The following is a 21,323-nucleotide window of genomic DNA, read 5'->3' as shown; positions in this document are numbered from 1 at the left end:
GAAAACTCCAATGGCGGGAAAAAGGAAATAAAATGTAACACAATAATAAAGAGCAAAATCCCCAGGGGAAAAAAAATAATACCTTCGATTAGCTATCCCTGTTCCGTTGTTTGGTCTAATGGACAAACACTTAGTTCCTTCTAAACCCTCAACTGAAAACCCTAAACCCAAACCAAGGTAACTTTTTCTTTCTCTCACTCTTCTATTTCTCTGAATTGAATATTTGATGAAATTCTATATATTCTTTTGAATCCAAAGGCGGCGTCCATGGCAAAGATGCGAGCTCGAATTGAAGGGAAAATTCGACCCCAAGTACCGACACAGCCTCACTGGCCTCCTCATGCGCTCTTATTCAGAGGTCTTTCAAATTTTCTTCTGCTTTCTTTTTAAATTTATTTTTTTATTGCTGGTTTTGTTCAATTACTGATCTTTGTTTTGTGATGGATTAGATTGGGGCATTTCCGCATTTCTATCACATTGATGGAAAGCCATGTCAAACCCATGTATGCATCAACATATTTTGCGTCATTAGCAATTTCTTTTGAAATCTATTTTCTCAGCTTTCCTTGCTCTATTTAGTATGACTATGGTATCTGTTCCTAGATTAATCGGATTAACAATGCTGAGAATTGGGGTCATCAGCTTCCTTTCAGAATGTTTGTGGTTCTTATCTCTCTCTCTCTTTCTTCCTTTTCTAGGGAATATCTACGTACCATATTTATGATCTAAATTGACCTTTATAATTGGTATTGCATTTTAATAATTTGTCTGTTTTAAATTATATATGATATTGCTGTTTATCTTTTACTTTTGCTTTATAGCAATTCTTCAAAAAGTTAAAAGCATAAATATTATTATGACAGGGATGCCTCTAGTTCACAACCATAATTTTGTGTAGAATCACTTATGGTACATAAACCGTCTGCTAGAAGGAGCTAACGACTAATAAAAGCTTTGTCTGGGAAAAATCAGAAATAATGATGCCTATGAATTGATTTCTTTTTCTCATGATGATGATAGAGTTCCTTTGTTATCTGTTGTTAGAAAAAGGAAATAATAGACCTGTATGATCCAAAAAAAATCATTTTTAGCCTGCACGAAGCTCAATGTGAAAGGCATGAGCTGGTGTTTGGACTTTCACATATTTCAAGCTGCATTGAGAACAGTTTGAAACGGCTGGAATTTTGAAAAAATGCCATTAAGTATATCTTTTAGATAGTTAGAATCTGATTCTTTGAGCAAATAAAACTTTAGATTTTTGCACTTATTACATAATCTTTCAAACCATGGAGTTAAAGTGGACTGACTTCTAAACTGCAGTTTTTTTCCTTGGACTGGAGCTGTTTGCTAGTTATTTCAATTTAATTCTCAATTTCTATAATAGTATTTATTTTGTTTCATAATGAAGAATCACAGATAATTTCATTTGGCCTTTCTTTCCTAGTTTTAGTTCCTTTACTAGTTACTTCAAGTCATGCTCTTGAGAATTAGTTTTAACATTGAATTGTGCATTTTCAAGTTTCTTTTAAACATGAAAAATTGTTGTTGGTGAAGCCTTTGATACTCTCTCTCAAATTTTACTTACTCAACTTCTTGTTGCATATCAAAAGATTGCTTACTATGATTCTTTTTCAGGAAAGGAATATCTGCAGTTGACTTTGACAACAAGGTGAAACCTCACACTACTAATCATAAAATTATAGCTTCTGAAAATCTTTTGATGATAAATTTACCATGCTAATTGTGTTTCTTGATGGTTCTTTTTTTTGCACCTATTTCTTGAATAGCTAGTCTATTAAGAATGACATGTATATTGATTTGGATAGGTAAGAATGACATGTTTTGGACTTAAAATTGGACTCGAAGTAGGGTTGAGTATTTCCCCTAGCTATAGTATTTAAAGTTTGGTATAAAAACCGTTGAACATATTAGAACTTATCAAGCCATGTTTTGGAGCCAAACATTGATTTTATGATAAGCCAGCCATTTATTTGAACTTCCTGCAAATAATAATTGCATTCTAAGGCAACAATATGTGACCATTTTCTTTTGGATACTAGTTAATTGAGCTAAAGGTAGGGAGTAGCTCTTTCCCATACCATGAACCCCACCCTCTCCTCTCCAAAATTCAAACTTGAGACCTCCAATTTAAAAATTGAAATTATTGGGGTGCCCATTGGGGACAAAAACTGTTACCATATTATACATGTTTTCAAATAATGTCAACTTGGAAACTGCTGTCCAGGGCTTGGTGCATGTAGAATAGATGTTTATTGCAGAATTGTTGTGTCCTAATGTTTATGTGATATCTGCAAGTGTATTAGAAACCATTCTATAAGTGTTTAGACTGATAAAGGCTTGCAAATTTTGGTCTGTGGCATATGGAGTTTGGTATTATTTTCACATGCAATGCATATGCACCCTGCTACTAAATGGGTCAAGTAATTTAAGTTTTATGTACTCTGCTACTGCAGTTTTTGTGACAAAAGGGAGTCGATTAGTATTTACAAGAGATACTTGCTATTTTTTAAGTTTCTTTCCTGATCTCCCTTTTCATTTCATTACATTTTTTACTGTTCTTTTTGTCCTTATTTCTCTTCTCTCTCCAACTTTCCCTAATTAGTTCCCAAATAATTGTCTCCAGGGAATATACTTAGTTTCTGTGACAAAATCAGGGTGCTTAACAGTGCACGACTTTGAGACTCTATATTGCCAGAGTAATGACTTGTTGCCACGTAAGTTGATCAACTAAAGGCTTGCTTTCCCCTTTTTTCCCATCGTCTCCTAACTTAAATAAATGTCTAATGTACATCATGTCCTAATTTCTGTATATTGGTTGAATTGAAAATTGAAATCATTAAGATGCTTTTCTGCCAATGTCCTGACATTTGTGGGTATACATGCATGTCATGTATGTAGAACATGTAAATAAAATTCCTGCATTTAAACGGTCATTTTGTGCATTAAGGGGAGAGACATTAGGCAAAGATTGTTCAAGCGGCATACCTCTTTAAATATGGTGGCTGTATTCATAGGTCATTGATGCTTATGATTCAACTATATATCCAAAAACATGGTTTGATGTGCACCTTTTTGCATCTTAGGAGTGTTAGGGTACAGTTATGAGAGACCAGAGCATAAGGTCCAAGATAGCTGCTCCATAATTCTCAGTAGTTGCTCATTTGGCAATTATGTGCCATAAAGGGATTTGGTTTAGGAGTCATTTTTACATGATGTAAATCTGCCACCTGAGCCCTCATCTTCTTGGATCTTCGGTTATACTGTTATTTTGGTGGCATTTGTTTTGCAATTGCGTATCCTGAAATTGGTTTAGAATTCTGGGTGTCATTGTTTAAATCACCTAGTTGAGCCACCACCCTCTTGGATGACTTGTTTTTCAATGATTACTCATTTTGGTGGCCTTTCTGCATGGTTGCCTGTGCATTATCATGTTTAGGTCCTGCTCATATTATTGTTGGTGTAGTTAAATAACGTATTGCATCCTCAATGTAGTTTGCATAATATTCTCAACATCTATGTTGGTCATGCTTGTAGGTCTATGTTTTACCAGGATGATTATTCCGCTTTATCTTGATCTTAAATAATCTTGAATGAGGATGAGAGTAATTTGGTGACCAAAATGAAGAGTTGTTTATTGATAACTTCAAATTCTTCTTTATATCTTGAATTTCATGTAAAAGGTACATTGTTTCAGTTTTCTTCCTATTTGGACATATTTGAATAATATGAACATGTTCTACTTTCTTGTTTGTTTCTCTATTTTATTTTTATTTATGATATCCTATCTGGACATTTTTGAAGAGTATAAACATGTTTTACTCTTTTGTTTGTTTGTTTGTCTATTTTATTTTTATTTATGATTTCCTATCAGGATTCATAAATGTGTCAGCTATCATAAGTTCTCTGCCATCTGCCTTACTTGTCTGTTGCTTCTTTGGAATAGGCTTAAACGAAGATGAAAGTAAGCATTTAATGCACCTCTATTTGCAACGGCAACTTGATGTTGTTCGGTGGAATCTTGCCAACCAAGATGAGGTTTAGTTCACTTACATGTCCACAAACTTCTATGCATTTAGTTATTGTCGATGGTCAAAAGACATTCTACTTTATTGTAATTTGCACTTGCAATATGCAAAAGGAAATGCTCAGCATAATGTTCTTGTCCCCCATATTAATTTATTGATGATACATTGCGATATGGTAATTGGTCAATTTGATCAAAACCTACATGATATGTGAGTGGTAGGGTTATTGAAGTATATTTTAAACAATAGATCGACATATGTTGTAGTCATAAACATTTTTAGATAATGAGATCATATGTCCAGAAATAATCTCAAGAGTCCAAACTTATGTCATTGGTCATAAGTGTGTATATAACTAACTATTGAAGTTTATGATACATTTACTGTTTTCTTATTTGGCATATTTCCCTTGATGACCTTATTTTCAACTAGCGTGCCAATAGTAATTTCTCTTTTATGCTTTGACATGGTTTTTTACTTTGCTAGGTTGCTTGTACTTCTGTGAAAAGTAATGAAGTACTGATCTTTGATATCGGTTATATCTCTTCTAAACCAGTTGACGTAAGTTTCTCTTTTGGTTTCCCTGTCATATATGATAAGTCTCTTTATTAGAGGTGAGAATTACCAATCTCCTCTGTGGATCAAATAATCGTAGATATGTCTATCTGATATAGTCACAATAGTTTTAGCATGCTAATCACACCAATATAAATAAAACTATTTGTTTATACAGACATCTACTAATATATTCAACATTTATTTACAAAGACCAGCTAGGGCAATGTTTAGTAGGAGTAGAAATTCAGGTATTTTCTATGGTGTTTATGAAGATTTGGAGAGAGAAAGATCAGCTTCAGGGACATGCAGAAAAACTAGAAGTTTTTAGGTGATAATTATTTTAGTTTGATTTGTTAAGCAACTTCTAAAAAGATTATGAGGTCCATGACCCCTTTGAATTGAATATTACACTTTATAATTGGTAACTGCTTCCAGTGCTGAATACCATAACCATACTGTAACACTACTTTTCCAACAGCACAAAATTTCTTCTACCCTCTGACATATCACCATTTCAGCATTTGGTAGTGTTATTGGGCAAAAAGTAGAGAGACTACCAATTTGGCAGTCTTCTATGTATTTATATTAGAATATTAAGTAGTGCAAATGACCAATAAACCTTTAAACTAAATACTTAACACTCCCCCTCAAGCTGGAGCATATATGTCATATGTACCTACTTGTTGCAAATATATCTTACTCTAGAACCAGGAGAAGATTTTGTAAACAAGTTTGTTAGTTGGTCCGTAGACGTCACTGACTGCGTACTAATCACATTCCATATAAGTTTGTCTCGAACTAGGTGACAATCCACCTCAACTTGTTTTGTTCTTTCATGAAACACTGGATTTGAGGCTATATGGGGAGTTGCCTGATTATCACAAATTAAGAGTTGTAGGCTCTTATTGTTGAACCTAAGTTCTTCCATCAGATGTTTCAACCAAATCAATTCACAAGTAGTATTTGCTGTGGTTCAATACTCAGATTTAGCACTTGGTCTTGCAACCATTATCTGTTTCTTAGCCTTCCAAGACACTAAGTTACCTCCAAACTCACAATAACCAATGATAGAGATCTCCTATCATATGGAGATCCAACCCAGTCTGCATCAGTGTAACCTTTAATGTGAATATGACCATGGTTTTTAGAAGACATCTTAAGATATGAACAACATCCTAATAACTCATTCTTGAAGACTCTAAAAATTGACTATGAACACTCATTGCAAAAGAAATATTTGGTCTAATAATTGTCAAGTAATTCAACTTCCCAACCAATCTTCAGTAACAGCTCGAATCAGTTAACACATCACTTCGATTAGCTCATAATATACATAGGAGTTTCAATGGGGTCGTATCCTAACAATCTAGTTTCAGAAGGTAAGTCAAGTACATGCTTCCTTTGGGATAGTGAAATCCCCTCACAAGATTTAGCAACTTCTACACCTAAGAAAATATCGCAAATACCCTAAATTCTTGGTCTGAAATTTAGTTTGAGGATATGATTTCAATGCTCGTATCCTTTCACTATCATCACCAGTGAGGACTGTATCATACATATCGACAATCAATAAAATTTTAGCTGTTTTTGTTTGTTGATGGAAGACAGAATGGTTTACTCCACACCTTGTAAGGCCGAATTCAATAAGAACTTTACTGAACTTCCCAAGCATGCCTTAGGAGATTTTTTTACCCATACAAAGACTTCTTCGAATGACAAACTAGCTTTAACTCCCCCTAGTAATGAATGCAGGTAGTTGATCCATATAACCTTCCTCGTCAAGGTCACCATGTAGAAAGACATTTTTAATTTCCAATTGAAATAAAGGCCAACTAAAGTAGCTGCTAATGAGGCAAACAAATAAACAGAGGTAAGCTTCGCAACATGAGAAAATGTGTCAGAATAATCAACTCCACACACTTGAGCATAACCCTTAGCAACCAAATGAGCTTTTCATCTATCAATCGAGCCATTTGAATGCACTTTAACTGTATAAACCCATTTACAACCAACAATTGACTTACCAACAGGGAGTTTCACAAGTTCCCGAGTATCATTGGGCAACAAGGCATGCATCTCATCTTCCATGGCAGCTTGCCAATTCAGATGGGACAAAGCTTCAAAAGCAGATTTGGGAATAGATATAGAGGACAGTTAAGAGATAAAAGAGAAGTAGGAAGGTGACAGAGCTTGATACAATACAAAGTTGGAAATAGGATGAGCTGTACAAGAACGTTTACCTTTTTGAACAGCAATAGGAAGATCTAAATCAGTAGGAACAAAACTTGGAGAAAGCTCCGAGGATAAGGAATTTGTTGGAGTATTGGATTTAGTTGGTGGAATTGAATAAGGCTTTACTTCTGGATGGTGTTGCTTGCAAGTTAAGATGAGATAATTAACCAAAAGGACCTAAAGGACAACTTGAGTTTTGTGGAGTAGAAACAATAGGATTGGACTCAATAGGAATAGGCTGAGGAAGAGGGAAATTGGTTGTAAGATCTGCAAATTGATATATGCAGTACTTTCAAAGAAAGTAAAATCAGCATAAACAATAAATTTATTCAAAGCTAGACTATAACACCAATATCCTTTTTGAGAACGAGAATAACCCAGATTGAGGGTCCAATTTGTCCTTACCCAATGAAAGTTGATGAACAAATGACACACAACCAAGTATTCAAGGAGGTAAAGGGAAAGTTCTCGCTTGAGGAAAAAGCACAGAATAAGGAGACTGGCCATTGAAATTTGAAGAAAGCGTTCAATTAATCAAATAACATGCTTTAAGTACTCCATTACACCAAAAACATTTAGGAACATGCATTTGAAATAGAAAATGAGTAACCTCAATAAAATGGCTATTCTTTTCGGATTCACTCACTTATATGGCTTGGAACTTGGCTTTGAGCTAGCTTCATGGCTTAGGCAGCTTCTAGCCTTCTTCATGACTCATTCAAGGCATGAAATTCAGCTCACAACTTCCTCCTAAGCTCAGCAATTTGTTTCCTCTTTCCTTTATTTGCTCAAATTGCCTAAAATGAGACAATTATACCATTTAGGAGTATTTTTTAATGAAATTGCTAAGAACTAAGCAAAATTAAACCATAGAGCACTATGATAATTCTATAAAATGGAGAATTATTACTATTTTTTCATTCAGCAACCTTGTTTTGTTGTGAAGTGTAATTACAAGATAACTATTGACTTGTACCATGCTCATGCATAAAGGTATTGAAGGAAGTAAAGAAATACTCTAGGGTATATCATTGCAAAGAACTCAAATAGAGATATTAACTTTAGTCTTAATCTCAACACAAAAGGCACAAAAATTAAAAATAATTCAGAATGATCTTTCATTAGATAAAGCCATGTAACACAAGAATAATTGTAACACAATAATAATCATCTACAAAGGTAACAAAGTTGCATAATCCCAATTTGGAGGTTACATGACTTGTACCCCAAACATCTTAATGAACTAATGTAAAGGGATCTTGAGCTTGTTTATTGTCTGGGGGAGCAAATGAAACTCAATGATGCTTTCCCAACTGATACGACTCACACTTCAAAGATAATACATGACTAAGGCTAGGAATTATCGATTTCAACTTCTCCAAAGATGTGTGACCCAGACAATAATGAATCTCCAATGGTGACAATGACACTGAACAGGCAACAAGAAGTGGCAATGGATTGAAATAGTAAAGCTTATGTAGTTCACATCCTCTTCCAATCATCTTCCTTGTCTGCAAATCTTGGATAAATTGATTGAGGGCTTTGGATCAATAGTGAAAGATCCATAGATCAATGTTTTTGTTTGAAAAGGTAAAAAGGTTAGGGTTTGAGTATAAAAAATCTGATACCAATAATATGTGGCTCTAATACCATATGGTAGTCTCCTACATATTTATGTTAGAACTTTAAGTAACACAAATGACTAATATACTAAGGAAGCTTCAATTAGTTTTTGGTGTAGTCATATAATTTTCAAGTATGCAATAAACTCCTTCAAATAAATTATTACCGTCATTGGTTTTTATTCTTTTGTTCTAAAGTTAACTGTCAGGGGAATCTTACAGTTTGCTTATACATGATGATATCCTCATTTCTAATGAATCATGATAATTTTCTTCACTGTTAACTCAGGTGTTAAGAACAAGATGCAATCTCTCTGTTCTTGGTTCTGAAGTCTACAAGGGTCTTTGTGACATAGCTTTTATGACAACTGATGATTCAAGGTTGGTCAAAGGCTGAGAAAACTTACTAGCTGATATCCACATTGATAATTTTTCTAGACAACAAGTTTGAGGTGAAAGCTATTATTCAAGAGTGTTTTCTACTTTTCTTTGCTTGTATGCCATTGCTAAATTTTGACATGTAAGTATTTTTTTTATTTCTATAGATTGATTATTTCTTACATGAAGATCAAGATAACATAGTCTATTTCCCACTAGACTAGAAACAAAGAAAGCTATTATTGCAAATCAAATTTATTAGGCCATTCTAAATTATTCGGTACTCTTTATAATGTCCTTTTCAACACTAACCAAAAATCTAAAAAAGAAATCACCTGAAAAGTATTAGTATTGGAAGAGATGTGAGGAACAGCTAGTTATTGATCCTCTTTTTCATATTTTCAACTAGCATATAAATGTTAGGTATAGATACATGTTGGGAACCCTTTTCAGAAACTTGCTTAGCCATCTTTGCCATGGAAGAGAGTCAAGAGGCTTTGTTGGTGAGAAACAAGTTAGTTATTGACCACTTTGTTGGTTTATAAACTTGTTTATCTATCTTTGCTGTGACTTGCATCCTAATATATCTTTACAGTGCTCAGATCCATAATTGCATGGGGTTACAGATAATATAATGGGTGTCCTGACTGGCCAAGTAACAATTGGCCATGTAACAAACTGATTGATAATTCAGCGACATTGTGGTTTAACATCTTTGTTGAATCAGTTAGGCTTGGAATTACTATAATTCAAGAATTCAAGAAGGATTCAAACCAATTTTGTGTGCTCTAATGCCAAGTAAACTTATATGTTATTTCTTAAATTTATTCAGGTAGCTGTTATTTTTTCTTGACTCAATATTTAAACTTTTCTGATGATTTGGGAATATTCAATGCTGATAGTGCTTTTTCTTGACTCTGTTTTGTAAAAATTGTTAGACAGCGTAAAAAGGCTGTCATCTTGTCTACATTGCTAGTTATATATATTGGTTGGTGACATTGAGTTGAATTAATTAAATTATCATGAGGTTTATGTTCAGCTTCCAGAATTGCCTTTCTTTTCTGATGGTTTGTTGCTGTAGGGTAATTGCTTCTGACACGCATGGTGTAGTCAATATATGGGATAGAAGAAAGAGCCCTCTTCCTTGCCTCGAGCTTATAACTGGTTCCCATAACACCCTCAATAGTATCCAACCACATGTAGAAAATCAGGTAATAAATTGAAGACCTCTCTTATATTCATTACGAAGTTCACTTCTTTGAATCCATAGGAAAGATGTATTTGCCTATATTATCTTTCCTTTTTTTTTAAGAGATGAAGATGAGACTTATTTTGTGTTATATGTTATCGAATAACTCAGGCTTGGCCTAACAGTTGTTAACCCTCCTTAGGAGGGTTGAGGTCCAAGGTTAAAACCCCCTTGTACATCCTCATATGTAGAGTAGAGTTTAGTTTGCTTATGGCTTAGAAATAACCTGTTCGAACTTGTATTATAGGTGCATTATAGTATTGAATTGAGGATTGGCTCTACTAATCAAGATTCGAGCATGATAGATTTGAACAAGGTTCAACTATGGGCTCCAAGATATTGTTAAATTTTTCTGCCAATTAGATTAATCTCTTGTCATAAATGCATCACTCGTCAAAATGTTAATTTTGTTAAATGATCAATAGATTCACAAATGAATCTTCTATGGGATGTATCTATGCATCTATAAAATACAATGAGGTCTAGCTAATCCCAAACTGACACACATTAGTCCCCAATACTCAAGTGTTGGCATTCTGTAAGGATATTCTTTACATTTGAGAAACAAATCTTGGGGATCAATGGGCATTAGGCAGAATGTCACTGCAGGTTGAGGCCGGATTCCCCCTTTACACCAGACACACACAGACACACACACTTGCCAAGCACACAGCCACCATCTACCCTGATGCATTGGTGTTCTTGCTGGATGGAAAGAAGAAAAGAAAAGGGACAAAAGACTGGGAAAAAATGGAGAGAACAGATAAAGTTTGAGGGTATAAGAAAAATTAAAAAAGAAACAGGAAAATTCTAACCATAATATTAGCATATAATTTTCGTTATAACAATAATAATATTATAAATAATTTTCATTTAATCAAGTAAAGTAATATTATTGTTATAATTTTTCATCCACTCTAAATTTTGCTGTTAATTTGGATGATTTAACATTTTGGTGATGATAGGTCATAATGAGGTGGATTAATTTTTTGACCATGCGGCACATACCATTATGAAAAATCATATTACTTTTTAATTAAATAGCAATTAATATTTTTTTATTTGCTAAAGAACTTTTTTAATATTTTTATTTAAAAAGAAAGGTTTTTTGTGCTAATGTGTGCTGCGTTACCAAAAAAATTTAGGTTGGCATTCCACATTATCAACAATAAGTCATGTGGCCCAAATTAATGAAAAATTTTAACATTCTTGTCAATTGTACTTAACTTTAATAGAATTATAGAGATTAAATTCATTAAAATTAGGGTATAGGGATTAGAACTGTTGAATTGAAATAGTAGAGGAACCCAATTTAGACTTCGGTCTTTTATTTTTAAAGATCATCATTTTTAGTTTAAAACTTACAACATGGGTGTTTATAAAAATTAATGAAAATGTTTACCCATTTTAATAGAAAAAGAAAAAAAATGACAGCTATAATGTTGGAAGGACACACTTCTAGTTTTGGTAAGAAATTTATGTTGTTTGGCATTCAGTTTAGTAAAGTTTATAGTAATTTTGCTTCTTTTAGTGCAGTGTTAGCTACAAATAGCATGGTATTAGCAGCATAGAAGAATTAGTAAAGTTATAGAAAATGCAATCAATTGAAGGAATGTGCTGGTGGATTCATATTCTTTTGAATATGCTATTCTGTTTATTGTTACTAATGCATTCTTTTTAAGCTTTTGAATCATTCTTTTTAAGCTTTTGAATGGTTCTTAATCTTGATAAATTTATTTGATGCAGACCATTTTTGGGGCTAGTAAGGATGGGAATATTTATATGTGGGATCTTCGCGGAGGAAGAACATCTGTTGCTTTTCAATGTCATAATGAGGTAAGACATTGAAGTTCTAACTTTTATCATAGGAATATACACCACCAGAACAGGAAGCTTTTGTAAGAAGGAACCATGTATAGAGTTACAGTTTAAATTAGTTAAGTCATTTACTCTTAAATAATAAATCCAGCCCCTGTGATAAATATTTCATTTAGATAAACCTAAATTTCAAAATATATATTTTGTGTGCCCTTGTAGTCTGGGAAAATGCAAGTTTGTAATTGTACTTTTAAACTTTAAAAGTTTTCTAAATCAATGTTCCCGCTTTTCTAAAGCTGTTAGATCTTTTACTTTTATGTCATGTACCTCAATGTATAATTCTTCCATAGAAGGAAAAACCAAATCTCTTATATTAGCATAATATGACAGAAAGAATAATGAATTCAGACTATTGAACAATTTTGGGACTTAATTGTAATAAACATGCATAATAAAATATCAATATTCAGTTTTTACTTATGTATTTACTTTAAGTAATAAACATAAATAATTCAGATACGTACGATCACCAAGATTTTTATATATGGGAGACCTGTTTGTAGTTCATCAGCAACCCCCTTAGGATGAAATTTTTGTTTGTACCTTGCTTTTGGTGTGTTGCATGGTGGCAAAAGTGTGCCAGACTGTTGCTGGCACTAACAACTCTGCCCAAAAAAACAGTTCCAAGGGTGCTGCAGCCATCCTAGCCACCTTTTTTCACTGTCAGTATCCAGTTATTCTCATCTTTATACATTAGGTTAATATAGCTTGGGAAGTTGACAAAGTTGTATTCTAATGATGCTTGTAATGACATTTGTGATGTTTTCACTCATTCAGACAGGCCATCCGCCTCTGGTATCTTTGAAGTTAGCATCAATGCTGGCAAAGATTAGATCTTTAAAGGTATGCTGTGATGAATTTGGCCGCATTTTTTGCCTCACATTTGCTTCCGTTAGATTTTCTTGCCGAAGGGCTTTAGATGATTTACTGCCTGTGAAGGACCAATATTATTAATGCCCAATATCCTGATGTGTACCTGTTCACAAAAGGGCATTTTAATATCTTTAAAGGATTGTGATTGTCCTTATTTGGCATTACCAGAAATATCGGTAGTTATATACGTGAAACAAGTTCTTTATGTAAACACAATAAAATATGAAGGGTTCATAGGCTATGGAATATGAAGTACTGGGGAGTAAACTATCATGTTACACTAAAAACAGAGTCACCCTGGTTCCTTTCCGTAATCTGCTGTTAATGAATTGTTCCCTTTGTTTTTCAGGCACAATCAGATATTGTTCCAAAGGAAATACACTCCATTGATCTTGATCCTTCTTGTCCATATCAATTGGCATTCCATCTAGATGATGGTTGGTAGGTTGTGGAAAGAATGCATAATTTTTTCCTATCTTAATAATTTATTGATTATCTTTGCATTTTCCTATCACATTTATTGACTGTGATCTGTTTATCAATGCTTAAGCAAAGAAAATAACATTTGGGTTAATTGCACATATGGTATCTGTAGTGATGATTTGGTACCTAAAGGAAAAAAACTGATATCTAAATACTCCAACTTTCATTCTGTTACGTAAATTGCACACCTCTCACACTCTATTAGTCAATTAGGGAGGGGAAAGGGGCTCAGCTGGTGCTAATTTGGCCAGCCCTAGGCAGATCAATGTTGATCTGTCTCGAGCCTACATCCCCTCCCCTTCTGTCTCTCTCTCTCTTCCTTTCCCCTCTTTCCTTTCTCTCCCTCATTTTCTCTCTCTGCCTGATTCTTTTTTCAATTTCTTTAATCTTCTAATTTCATAAACAAAAAAATTTTAGAAAAATTTAAAAAATGATGTGGCATTTTTGGACACATGGCAAATGATGTGATATTTATAGGAGAGTTGGTATGTTACCATTGGTTGTTTGAGAAAGTCATGTTTTCAGTAACAGTGTTAGTGAGGTGTGCAATTTGCATAATAGAATGAAAGTTGGAGTACTTAAGTGCAATTTTTTTTCTTAAGGTACGAAATGAAGAATTTTACTATAGTTTGGTTACCTAACTTTTAATTATGCATTTATAGCACTCATGATTCTTTTATCAGTTTGTAAGCATCCTGAAAACCAACGGCATGCATCTGAGTACCTATCTGTTAGTTTTGATCATGAATTCACTGATTGTGCACATAATTTGCCAAAGATTCCACCATCAAGAAACAAATGTCTGCTGTGGAGTGACTTCTGTATTAGGTTTTGAATCCCATGGAAGCATCAGTAGTTTCTTCAAGTCAATTTACAAGAACTGCACTTGGAAATCTAAATACGTTCAGGATTCATTTTGCGTTAACATTTTAATTAAAAATTTTAACTAAATATTATTGGGCCATGGACACAACCTTCTCTGTTGTGTATCTCATAATTAAAATGTTCATTTGTCAATAAGATCATTTGCAATGGATACCAAGAAGACTGGAAGCCCCAACTTTGATGTTCTCTCGTTTTCAATTCCTCATGTTATGCAGGTCAGGTGTTTTGGATATTTATAATTTAAGAGTTACACATGTTCATTGCCCTCCTCCAGCTTGGTTGTGAGTAAAGTTGAATACATTTACAATGTCCTCATATATTTATAGGAAGGTATTGGAAACTTGTGTTTGATAAGTGGACATTTACTTTTTCTTTTTTCTTTAATTTGAATTTGTTAGGAACGGAGCCAGCATATCAACTGATCTACTATACTTGAGAAAACCATCGTGGCTGCCAACATCTTCTGTAAGACTCTTTTTTTATCACTGGTTTTTCCTTATTCAACTTCTTTTTTTTTTTTTTTTGGTGATATTACAAAAAGTGATCCAGTTTGCAGTTACCACTACGTGCAATTGGTTGCAAAACTCAGGATAATCATAGGCATGTGTGTCAAGGTCCATGAAGGGGAAATAAATTATTGTTCTTATTAAAGGAAGCCTAACTTCCGAGCATTGTCTGACAATCAGCTAAATCATCTTCATATAATGCTTTAAATTCTTTTTGACTCTATATAATGCTATACTTCCACACTTTTGACAACTTATTCTATGATTGTTGCCTTTCATACAGTTTCAGGGCATCCTGTACTGTTTTAGTTAACAATACCATTCAATGCTTAGCAGCATATGCATCACATAGCTTTTTCTGGGTTTTTTTAACAGTAAGGCTCAAATAGTTATACTCTCCCGCAGAGCCCAGTATTGTTTCTCATTTAAAAAAAAGGGTTATCTTACACTATTATTTGTCCGGTGCAGATTTATGTGGTAGGATCATCATCTGTCAGTGGTATTCATATTTTAGATTTCTATCCTGATACCAGCTCTCCCAGCCATGTGGACTACATGTAAGAGAGTCCTTACACTTTTTAACATTAGCCATAAGGTTCTCTGGAGGTTGAATTATTTTGTACGGACACATGGTTTATATTTGTTTGTTAGATTAAAGCGAGTCAAATTTTAGTATTGTTCTTGTCTGAGTAAGACTGAACCAAAACAAGCTATTCTGTTCATGAAGTCATAAATGTTTGCTTCTTTTTTTGGGTGCTCTCTTTGTTGTATTTAACGGAGTCTTATTTGATTTTAATTTCTCTTGTTAGACAAAATACTGTTAATTTCTAACCATGGCCCAGAGGGGGATGGGGGTTTGCAATCAGCCTCTATTTTCAGTGATACATTAGATATTTGATATGCTGCAGTAACTTTTATGTAGAATACACCACTCATGAGAGGGTGTGTTCATGCTAGGTTTTTATGCATGTATTAACAAATACACTCAAGTCCACTGGCATGCAAATACAATTTATGTGCAAAGTAATAACAAGTAATCTGACTGTTGCATATGTTGCTTTCTTGAGTTGATTTTCTTTTGCAAAATTTTGTTTCTCTATCTTTTGTTGTTCTAGAGACGATCCACAGAGTTTGCCTGAGATAAACCACAAAAGAAAGCAAAATATTTTTGTTCCGTTGTCTGAAGGTGTTACCACATGTGCAAGTCATCCCCTTAATGGTACCATCATAGCTGGGACAAAGGTTAGTGTTTTATTCTGATTCCTCTATTGTATTTATGATGATGGATATACCTTCTCTCAATTCACAGTAGCGCCGTTTCCTCCTATAAGTTACTAGTATGCTTTTTGAGAGAGGAAGGATCATTTAGTGGTTGCCAAATTTCCAAGCACAAGAACATGTCTCTGACCAGGAGCTTGTGTACATAAGCTCACTGGATAAAAAATAGATATGCCCACAAGTACATGGAAGGACAGCCTTTAGTAACTACAACAGCAAAGCCAGACTACTTTTGGTTTTAAAACTTTAAAAGAGAATAGACTTACGCTGATGTCCTAATTGGAGAGTAAGCTAGTACATGTAACTCTAAAGTAAAATTGCATCTTCTTTCCGTTAAGCAACTAAGCAAGCAAGAAGCACTATTCTTTCTACCATAAGTATTGATTTATACAAATCAAAATCATTATGATTATCATTTATTTTGATTTAAATCGTGCCATGAAACATTTACTAACAGAAAGTAGGCTGTCAGTCTGTCACTACCAGGACATTGATTGTTTAGATGTTGCATGTATATAAAACAATCTTTATAATACTATGATACTAAAGAGCCTGCAACCTTCAGTTGTTTCAGTTGGTTTCTGCAGCCTTTTACTGCATGCTTGGGATGGAATATAGTTGGCAACTTTTTTGTAGGGCAAAAGAAAAGACCTGTGAAATTAAGGAAATGACTTTCACATGAAGTCTACTCAATGTAGTGACATAGTTTACGCCTTTTTTTGTCATATGGTGTATTGAAATCATTGTAGCCTTATGTAATCATTAACTTTAAATTTCAAAGTTCTCATTGACAGTCATCATTCCTTTTTTCCTGATTTTATCATAACATGCAAACTGAGTGTGGTTGAATGATTGGTTTCAGTATTCATCTTTGCTTGTCATTTCTCAACCACGCAAGTCATTCTGAGGCAGAAATTTGTGTAAGCGACAGGGAAGGCCCTCTGAAGTTATGAAACTAGTTACTTTTCCTACTGTTTAGTTGCAGCATACCAAAGCTGTCGGAAGGCGAAAGCTGGTAAATTAAAACTGTTAAATGGATGGATCTGAATTTGGGAGTACTTGGAACTCATAATCAACCTGTTTGAGTGAAGTGCATCCCAATTTCATAGAAGTCTTGAGCTCAAGTGCAAGGAATGATTTGGTTGTACAGTAGTTTCTTGATGAACAGGTTTGTTTAAAAGCCAAGCTCTGATGTATTACGTAACAATACTCTTTATCAATCTTTTCCTGTTATTTGATTCGTATAATCGTATTGAAACTAAATGAACAGATTGCAAGTACCCTTGCTTTGTTGTAGGGTATATTACATTAACCAAACATTCCTGTGTTTACATTTTTTATAATTCCAAATGTGATTACACAACGTTCATTACAATTTCCGTACCCCAAAATGAAATGAGAAGCAGAAGCAAAAGTTTTGCATTCAAAACTCTCGAATTTTGTAAACATTTGCCAATCAAGAATTGCATCATATATCATACTGCACAATCTAGTTAAACACTATTATTTTAGATAGTGATTTTCATATCAACTTGTGAGATAATTGTTCCTTTTTTTTCATTGGGTTTCATGATTTTTTTCATTAAAAAATTCTCACAAGTTGAAAGTGGTGTGAACATGATGTAAACATTTTAAGATTAATTTTAGTACATAGCTGATATGAGATTCATGATTTCTTTCTAAGGCCTTGACACCGAGATGTTCATGCTGAGGCCAACAGAGTTTAAGCTCCCCTTTTGCAGCGACCAACGAACGGCTTTGCACAATTCCAGCAACGAGCAAAGCCAGTAGTTAATGTATGTTGTTAGCTACTCAGGTTCCAGTGTTTTCTCAATCACCGATGACACATAGTAAAACAATAACTAGGGAATAAAGGAAGAAGAGGATACATCAGTTGTTCTTCAGAGTAGCCTGGATGGTGCTTCAAAGTTCGCTCCAGAGCATGCTGCATAAACAGCTGCAGCAGCAATCAGGGATGGGGAATAGAAAACAACAGTGTCGTAATGGGCAAGACCAAGCTCAGCCAATAAAAACATCATGTTCTCCATCAACAATAATACGCAAATGAAGAAACAAAGAAGTGCTTCAACAAAACCATGAAATCAAAATCAATGTAATGTGCGACCTCCAAATCAGGTAAAACAGAAGCCTTGATATCTCGAACAAGGAACATATATGTTGTAGGCCCTGTTAAATACCACTCTAACTTTCCCAAGGTTGCTTTCTCCATTGCAAGTACCTGTTCCTCGGCATAAGCCCCTGCAAAAGGAAACTAGTAAGAAGAGAAAAAAAACACAACATATCATGCAATGAGGGGAATAAAGGAAGAGAGAACCTTGTAATTGGGCGGGTAATATTGGCAGGGGGGTTCCCTTCAATGAGTTGTAGTGTCAAGATTTCCAATATCAAGCAGAGCTCGCCGGGTTTTCCATCCTTTAGCTGCTTCATTCTTCACCTTGCCTCCCCCTGAAACAGTGACCCGATAACTTTAGTACAGTAGTCAAAACACCGATTGTAGAAACAACAATGAACCAAGAGAATGAGACCAAAGTAAAAAAATCAATGAAGAGGAAACCAAATGTCTAAACTCTAAAGAAAATTACAAGATGAAAGTAAACTAGTTGTCATTCATAATCATCCTTGACTATTATATTTTTTTTGTTCTTCTAAACTCTAAAGCGTAATGGTCATATTTTATTGATCACCAAATTTATAATCATCTTTGTTCAAGGTTATCTAAGATGTATATAAAGTGGCATAATTGTCCTTGTAAAACAACATAGAAGTCGAGACTACTATGCAAACTACATTGAGTAATGACCGTAAAAACAGGCCATCCAAGAAGGTGATTTAAACAATGACACCTTGATCCTAAACCAATTTCAGGCTCACATAATTACCCAACGAGTGCCACCAAAATAACTGTATAGCTGGATATTCAAGAAGATGAGTGCTCAGATGGCAGATTTACATCATGAAAAATTGACTCCTAAACCATATCTCTGCATGGCTTATGCTCCTAACATGCAAAAAGGTGCACATCAAACGACGTTTTTGGATATATAGCTGAATCATGAGCATCAATAACCTATGAATACAGCCACCGTGTTTAAGGTCGCGTTTCCGAATTGGCATTCACGGAAAACATGTTATATTATGGTCGCGTTTTTTGTCCTGCCTCGATAGTTAGAACTTGAATTTTCATATTGGAGGTCTCGAAGTTCAAATTTTGGAGAAGAGAGGGTGGGTTTCATGAAACGGCTACTCCCTATCTGTAGCTCAATTGACCCGTACCCAAAAGAAAATGTTACACTTATTTTTACCTTAAAATGCAATTATGATTTGCAGGAGGTTCAAATAAATGACCGACTTCTCATAAAATCAGTGTTTGGCTTCAAAACATGGCTTGATAATTTGTAAATATGTTCAGACAGTTTTAAACCAAACTTTAAATAGCATGGGTAGGGAAATACCCAACCCTACTTCAAGTCAGATTGTAAGTTCAAAATGTCATTCTCATCTAAATAAATGTCATTTTTAATAAACCATGTGAAGATCCACATGATTTGTATTTGTTTTATTCAAAAGTTTTATAATTTTACCCTATAAAACATATCACAAGAGGTATTTGGTTTACGAAATATTAGATTTTAAGGAAAAATTTGATATTAGGAAAGTATGATCCCTAGGAAAAAATGTTTATGATATCCCGTTTTCAGAATTTGAGTTTATTAAATCATATATTTTTATCATAATATTTTTGATAATATAACAAAACAACATTTTATTAAAAATATAATCGACAAATAATGTAATATTTGAGTGGACAATTATAAAAAAAAATAAAATAGTGATCAATTATTGTGTTTATTTTCAAAGGAATGCAATATTTAATTTACTTAAAAAATTTAAATTATACAATTATTACGTTATATAAAAACATGCAGTAATTGATTTTCTAAAAAAAAATAACAATTAACAATTATTGCATTGTTTTTTTAAATAAACACAATAATTGATTATGTTAAAATTATTACAATAATAAATTACTGCATAATGAATAAATAAATGCTGTAATTAGTTATTTTAAAAAATAACTTGAGCCAATTACTACATTTTTCTTTAAAAACAATAATTGATAATTTAACATGTTTGAAAAAAAATTTACAAAGAACTATTACTGCATTTATTTTAAAATTTATTTTAAAATAAACGCAATAATTGATATTTTTAAAATATGATGATCTAAGAGACCCACCACGTTATGGGATCAACACTTTGCAAATTCATTGGTATACAAAGTAATAAAATGGTAATAAAAAAAAGGGGCAATTACAATAACCTAAACATTTCAGAGTTTTGCAGCATGCGAATGGATGAAAGCTGAAGGTATCGTGATTCGATTATCATTAGCCCCTTGAAAAATGGTCACGAGGGATTGTTACTGAATGCAAGGCAAACAACAAAACAGAAGATCCTAGGCTGATTTCTTTCTTAAAATGGTTATAAACTTGTGGCTCTTCAGTTGGAGGAACGGGCCTTAAGGGAAGCAAAACTGGTGATAGGCAGGCTAAGCGGCAAACTTATCTCTAAACTTTACCATGATGACTTGACAAAATATGGTTTTCTGACCCTTTACTTTCCATTTGTTTGTTCTAAGATGATCACATCAGTGATAATCGTCAATACACTTTACAAGTGTAAATCACAATCCGATGACAAAATGAAGTTTTTGAGATGGTAGAAAAGGTCCAATCAATTACTGCATTTTCTCAAATAAATGCAGTAAATATTATTAATTACTATATTTCTTTAAAAAAATGCAATAATAAAGTTTGAACAAAAGTCACACATTAAAAAATTATTGCATACTTTTAAAAAAATATAGTAATAGAAATATGAAATATAAACCACACAAAGAACAATTACTGCATTTTGTTTGTTATAAACGCTGTAATTGACTCTAAAAAAAATTAATTTCATTGCTAGACTATACTTTTTAAAAGGATAACATAAAAAAAAGTAATTTTTTATTTAGGTTAAATGTGAAACTCAAATAATTTTTCATCCAGAATCATAAAATATCATAGATAAAAAGAGATGAATTCTAATTTCAAGACTTTTGGATACTGTTAAAAATTTGATATTTTCTCTAAAATTAGGATAACCTTAAACTAATATAAGAATCAAATACTCAAAATTAAAATTTTAAAAAGAAATTTTTGGATTTTCCTGAACCAAACATCCCCTTAAGGTTATATGTTTAATCTTACACCATAACAAAAATATCTCTAACCATACAAGAAATGGGTATAAGACAAAAAAGAACCATCAA

At 33.4% G+C, this 21,323-nt stretch overlaps 1 protein-coding gene across 3 annotated transcripts; it reads left to right on the top strand.

Moving 5' to 3' along the window:
- Positions 1-9: 9 nt before the first annotated feature.
- On the top strand, positions 10-18,251 carry LOC111301830 (Transducin/WD40 repeat-like superfamily protein). Of its 3 annotated transcripts, XR_002691584.2 has the most exons (19): positions 10-177; positions 259-358; positions 450-503; positions 604-656; positions 1,636-1,669; positions 2,645-2,735; positions 3,965-4,056; positions 4,533-4,607; positions 8,748-8,839; positions 9,918-10,047; positions 11,832-11,921; positions 12,741-12,806; positions 13,186-13,277; positions 14,420-14,485; positions 14,603-14,669; positions 15,179-15,267; positions 15,826-15,952; positions 16,851-17,156; positions 17,673-18,251. XR_002691584.2 is itself a non-coding variant. In XM_022897819.2 (18 exons), the coding sequence occupies exons 1-18, from the start codon at positions 119-121 to the stop codon at positions 16,893-16,895; spliced, it is 1,422 nt and encodes a 473-aa protein (XP_022753554.2). In that variant the 5' UTR covers positions 10-118; the 3' UTR covers positions 16,896-17,331. The 3 variants fall into 3 exon arrangements, 2 of the variants coding, with proteins under 2 accessions (XP_022753554.2, XP_089600748.1); XM_022897819.2 differs by lacking the exon at positions 17,673-18,251 and having other exon boundaries at positions 16,851-17,331; XM_089744622.1 differs by lacking the exons at positions 10-177; positions 17,673-18,251 and having other exon boundaries at positions 256-358; positions 604-663; positions 16,851-17,331.
- The last annotated feature ends 3,072 nt before the right edge of the window (positions 18,252-21,323 follow it).

The sequence above is a fragment of the Durio zibethinus genome, chromosome 15 (genome assembly GCF_047325235.1).
Source record: "Durio zibethinus cultivar Kanyao isolate XHJ-2024 chromosome 15, ASM4732523v1, whole genome shotgun sequence".
NCBI lineage: Eukaryota > Viridiplantae > Streptophyta > Magnoliopsida > Malvales > Malvaceae > Durio > Durio zibethinus.
The sequence above is the reverse complement of the archived record's forward strand: the minus strand, read 5'-3'. Positions and strand labels throughout refer to the sequence as shown.